Source organism: Sminthopsis crassicaudata, chromosome 6, assembly GCF_048593235.1.
Source record: "Sminthopsis crassicaudata isolate SCR6 chromosome 6, ASM4859323v1, whole genome shotgun sequence".
In the NCBI taxonomy this organism is placed as follows: domain Eukaryota; kingdom Metazoa; phylum Chordata; class Mammalia; order Dasyuromorphia; family Dasyuridae; genus Sminthopsis; species Sminthopsis crassicaudata.
Genome location: NC_133622.1, coordinates 239,890,159 through 239,895,782, shown reverse-complemented (window position 1 = coordinate 239,895,782; position 5,624 = coordinate 239,890,159). Strand labels below are relative to the sequence as shown.

General features: G+C 40.4%; 1 protein-coding gene across 1 annotated transcript; it reads left to right on the top strand.

Moving 5' to 3' along the window:
- The first annotated feature begins 484 nt into the window (after nucleotides 1-484).
- Nucleotides 485-1,993, top strand: LOC141546563 (ELL-associated factor 1-like). The gene is made up of 3 exons (XM_074274497.1): nucleotides 485-805; nucleotides 1,040-1,305; nucleotides 1,795-1,993. Exons 1-3 carry the CDS (start codon nucleotides 485-487, stop codon nucleotides 1,991-1,993), a joined length of 786 nt encoding a protein of 261 aa, XP_074130598.1.
- Nucleotides 1,994-5,624: the final 3,631 nt, after the last annotated feature.

The following is a 5,624-nucleotide window of genomic DNA, read 5'->3' as shown; positions in this document are numbered from 1 at the left end:
AAATCAAAAGAAAGGGAAAGATGTTGGGATTACAAGGTGATAACTCAGGTTGTCTAAACAATTCTCTAGCTCAGAGTTGACACCTTTAGCAGTTGACACCTTTAGTTTTCTCAAAAGGAGTTTACACATTTAAAGGAGTTTTCACTTTTAAAAGGAGCAAGTTGATTGGTTGAAGGATTTCCCACAAGCCCCTGGATTCTCATCTGCCCATTCTCTGGGAGGATAAAAGAGACAACATGGGGCCTGGGAAGCAGTCTGGATTTGGGAAGGACTAGAGCTGGAGGAGATTCAGAGCCAGCATTCAGGAAGAAGAAGAAGAGGCTGCTGGAGAAGAAAACCAGGAAACCTGCTCCCAGAGAAGGATTCCAACTGAGGGAGCATCCTAACTTTACACAGCACGCCTATACTGAGAGGCACTGAGGAGGCCGCCCTAGGAGCCACACCGGGCAGTGACTACAGCCAGATTCCGGACAGGGAGAGAGCCATGAAGAGCACCAGGAACCTGCTGGTGGACGGCAAGGAGAACTGCCTGACGTTCGGGGACAGTTTCGAGAAGAGGCCCAAGTCCTACTTCCACAGGATCGGCTATGATTTGAAGCCGGCCTCTGTAGGCCCATCCGGGGAAGGTGAGCTCCAGGTGAGCAAGGGAGACGAGGTCAGGGTCTCCCTGCCTCACTTCCCTGGAGCTGCAGCCCCAAAGACTGTCTTCAAAGGAAACAAAAGACCCTATGAGGCAGACTGTATTCTCCTCATTAATCAGGATACCGGCGAATGTGTTTTGGAAAAAGTCAGCAGCAGCCCTCAGGTCAAGAAGATGAGAACTGAGGGAGGGAGCAAAACCCAGGTAAGAGTGGAAGCGCCCCCTGCACCGGCACCGCCCACTCCCATAGCATCGGGATCCCTGCCTCACTTCCCTGGAGCTGCAGCCCCAAAGACTGTCTTCAAAGGAAACAAAAGACCCTATGAGAGAGACTGTATTCTCCTCATTAATCAGGATACTGGAGAATGTGTGTTGGAAAAAGTCATCAGCAGCCCTCAGGTCAAGAAGATGAGAACTGAGGGAGGGAGCAAAACCCAGGCAAGAGTGGAACCGCCCCCTGCACCGGCACCGCCCACTCCCATAGCATTCCGAGCCGCAGGGAAGACACCTGTTGGACCAAAAGCCTGTCCTGTGGAAGAAGATCTTCTCGGGGAACTCCAGTTGTTGGACATTAAGAGACAGCTGAGAGCCTGGATGGAGCAGATGGAGATGTTCACAGACAGCAGCTCCTCAGACTCTGACAGCTCCAGCAGTGAAGAAGAGGAGCCCGCCCCCGGAGGCTCGTCCTCCCAGCATCCTCCTCTGCAGTTCCCTCACAGAATCCCTCTGGGGAACAGCAGCACCAGCCAACTCCCCGACAATAACCGGCTGATGAGCATATTGCAAGAAGATTTACAACTGAGTGACTCCAGCAGCAACAGCAGCTCCTCTGACTCTGACTCTGAGAGCTCCAGTAGTGAAGAGGAGGAGCCCGCCACAGCCAGAGCCGCCTCCTCCCTGCATCCTCCTCTCCCTCACAGAATCTCTGTGGGGAACAGCAGCAGCCAGCTCCTCGGGAATAGCAGGACAATGAGCATATTGCAAGAAGATTTACAAGTGAGTGACTCCAGCAGTGAAGAGGAGGTGCCCGCCTCCAGAGACTTGGCTTCCCAGCATCCCCCTCTCCCTCACAGAATCCCTGTGGCAAACAGCAGCAGACAGCTCCCCGGGAATCACCAGCTGATGAGCATATTGAGAAAAGATTTACAACTCAGTGACTCTGAGAGCTCCAGCACTGAAGACCAGGAGCCTGTCACAACCAGAGCCTCTTTCTCCCAGCGTCCTCTTCTGCAGTTACCTCACAGAAGCCCTATGGAGACCAGAAGCAGCCAGCTCCCCGGGAATGACCAGCTGATGAGCATATTGCTACAAGATTTAAAACTCAGTGACTCTGACAGTGACAGCAATGACTAGCCTTGGAACTTCCTGCATCTGAATTTGTTAGAACATCTGGATAGATGAAGGACACAAGCAGAAACCCACCCCCAAGGAGAGCATTTGGCCCTTAGTGAGCCCTGAGTCTCACTGAACCTGAGCAGCATGCACTTTTATATATTATAGGCTTACGTTTTTACCTCAGAATCTGGGTAGCATGTTAAAATCTGGGTAGCATAAAACAAACAAACAAACAAAAAACAAAAACAAAAATAAACAAACAAAAAAAAAAAAAAAAACATCTTCCCAGATGTATTAGAAGTATAAGACAAAGTAAAAATAGAAACCCCCACTCAATCACTTTCACCTTCAGAAAGAAACCTCAAATCAGAAATACTCAATCAAAATTCAGAGGATTCAAAGAAAAAAAAAGTGTTGTGAACAGCCAAAAACAATTTAAGAATAAAGGAACCACAGTCAGGATGACACAGGACTACTCTGACAACTGACTTTAACTTATTTAACATATGTTGTTCCATCTAGGGGAGGGGGTGGGGGGAAGGAGGGGAGAAATTGGAATAAAAGGATTTTCAAGGTCAATGCTAAAAAATTACCTTGAAGATAGATTGAAAAATACAACTTGTAAATAAAGTTATGTTAAAAAAAAAAAAAAAAAAAAAGAGTAGTGGCCTGCTTTTGCAAAGGGATGAAAGTTACAGGTTTGTTGATGGTTGTGAGAGGCCAAGGACTAACTGGAGAATTTTTTGCTTCTAGGAAGGCCTGTCCTCCTTCATTTCTCTAAGGAGACCAAGGTCCATCTGAGCCAGAGACAGACTCAGAAGGGTTGAGAAGGACTGGAAATGAGATGTTCCATCTTTGACTGTTCTCTCCTGCTGGCTCTCCCTCCTCCTGCACTCCTCCACTAAGATCAAGACTGGGTCAGATGAGCAGACTGTCACAGAGAGCAGGAGGAGATTGGGAGAGATGCAGACTGAGACAGGATCAGACTGACAGACAATGTAAAGGAGACTGTGACAGACACAGATTGTAAAGGAGATGTGATTCTAGATTCTAGTCCAGACTGTTCTCAATGGGCTCCTTTCCTCTTCAACTAAGCAGGGATTTAGTAAGTCTTCAATATATTCAAGTATTTCTCATCATGATGACTTTAAAGTCATACAAGGAGTTGTCAACTTTGAATAAATAAAAAAAAAAACAATTATATTAAAATGTCCATAACTACGGGAAGAAGTCTGTTTCTTTACTTTTTTTACTAATTTGATAGGCAGAGACCTTACCCATAAATTCCAGTCCAATATTTTCTTCAGTAATTTTTCAAAACTTGAAATGTTGAGCATAGCTTTAAAAATAATACAAAGTAGACCCTTAGGCTGATATTTAAATCCATAAGAAAGACTATGAATAGGGTTTCATATTTATTTGGATTTTATTTCCTCCTCTCTATGTAAAATTTGAGTGAGGATCTGGTGATTTATTTCTACTTTTTGTGGCCAAAGCAGGTTGAAATAGTGGTGTGGACTTTTTTTGGCAGGGATGTTGAAAAACAACTAGGAAGAAATTACGGCCTTAGTGCCTTTTATCAGAAATCTTTAGGATTGAAGAACGCAGCCTACATAACATGAGTTCTGTATGTCTTCAGTTTAGTTAAATGATATTTAAATGACATTATAAACTATTATTTTTTAAGGAGCTTAAGGAATCATGTAGCATGTTTTCATTGGAAAGATAGGTAAGCTGAAACTCATATTTCCGACAAGATGGGGGATCATTTTAGTATATAATTGCTGGAATGCATGTTGAGATTTGGTGAGAGATCAATTTGTTATGATTGGGATTGATTGAAGATCACATTCTGCTAGAACAGGTAGAATGATGATAGACTGCAAGTCTATATCATAGGAAATCAAATGAATCAATGGAGACATTGAAGCTAGAGAAGAAATGACATAATTCCTAGCTGTTGATGATTTACTGTCTTTCTGTTCATTATAGTATATGGCATTATAGTTTTAAAACTAAAAAGAAATTTAGATTAAATTGATCCACTGTTAGATGGAGAAACTGAGGAACAGGCAAGTTAGATACTTGTCCAACTTGAGACAGGTAGTAAGTAGTAGAAATGAAATCAAAACACTAATCCTTAGATTTTAAATCAAGATGGTGTGTGTGAGTGTGTGTGTGTGTGTGTGTGTGTGTGTGTGTGTGTGTGTGTATTTATTTATTTATTTATTTATTTATTTATTTTGCATCTTACCACCTTCTTGTCTTCCTAGGACTTTCAAGAGAACTAACTACTAGAGCTGTCTTTCTTTTACAGTGACTAAACTCAGATTTTCTCTGCTGACTTTATTCCCTGTCAACTGGTTTTACTCTCTCATATGTCTATTATTTCAGTGAGCCATTTGCAGCCAGCTCTCACAGTGGGAAAACAGGAAATAATTAATTTTTAAAAAGCTTTTGAAAGCATTTTAATTTATTTCCATTTGTAAATGTTATTACAATGGAGTGATTTATTAATCTTAATGAACAGTAATTCCAGAATGATAAACTTTGTTCAATTGAGATATTTTAATTTAGAAATTCTTCTGTGTCTCTCGATTATTGATTGAAGATAGCCTGCTATACTAGTATTACTACCACTGAAACGAAATTTTTTACAATGTTCTTTTCTTCAAGGAACTCAATTTTAGTTGTAGACTCATAATAAAAGATAAATGAGATGAGATGACCCATCATTTTGAAAGCTATTCTAATGAATGAAGAAGTTTAACAACATCCTAAAAAAGGGAAACAAAGGAAATGAAACATTCACAAATAGAAAATCAAAAATGATCATGCTTTCGAATTTTAGCCATCATTGTTAAAAATCATTGCTTATTCTTTTTTTACCCATCTGCTAACTATAGACAAATAGAAAGATAGATATTGCCACCTGTCAACATCCTATTGAAATTGAAGTTGAATCTTGCACTAGAAAGATGACTGAATGTTGAAATAAGATTTACTTTACTACCTCTAAGACCAATGTCATTGAACTTTATATATTTGTGATGGGTGAATGTGTATTTATTCAAATTTCTTTTTTTTTATTTCTGAAACCTTCAATATCATATTAATGCTATTTGTCAAGAAAACAAGCTTTTAAAGCACTCACTATATAACAAGTGTGGCTTTAAGTACTAGTGGTACAAAACAAAAATGTGAGCCTTTCCCTCTAGGGATTTTAGTTTAACAGTAAAGATAGCATGCAAATGAATAATCATTAACAAAATACAAATATAGATGTATACAAAACTATAAGACAACCTCAAAGAGAAAGGAAAATAGTGATAATTCAGGATTAAGGACAACAAGATGATTCATGACCATTGTTGAGCTTGAACTTAGACTTCAAATAAACTAAGTAGGGCTTTCCAAGTGGGGAAGACAAAAAGGGAGAATATCCTAAAGATCAGTGACAGCACATCTTCCTAGCTGTGTGAGCAAATCACTTAAGCCCAGTTGCCTCAGCAAAAAAAAATGAATAAATAAAAATAAAAACAAACAAACAAAAACAAAAGCAAGCAAAACAAATAAACAAAAAACAAAACCAATGATGGATGACAACACATGGCATGAATTTACAGATACAGTGACAGTGACATATATT

Bases quoted from the DNA above. Each gene is read 5' to 3' on its own strand.
- LOC141546563 (XM_074274497.1), top strand. From the start codon at position 485: ATGAAGAGCACCAGGAACCTGCTGGTGGACGGCAAGGAGAACTGCCTG. The intron at 806-1,039 runs GTCAAGAAGATG...AGCAGCCCTCAG, and splicing joins AAGTCAGCAGCAGCCCTCAG to GTCAAGAAGATGAGAACTGA. The intron at 1,306-1,794 runs GCCCGCCCCCGG...TTTACAACTCAG, and splicing joins TCCAGCAGTGAAGAAGAGGA to TGACTCTGAGAGCTCCAGCA.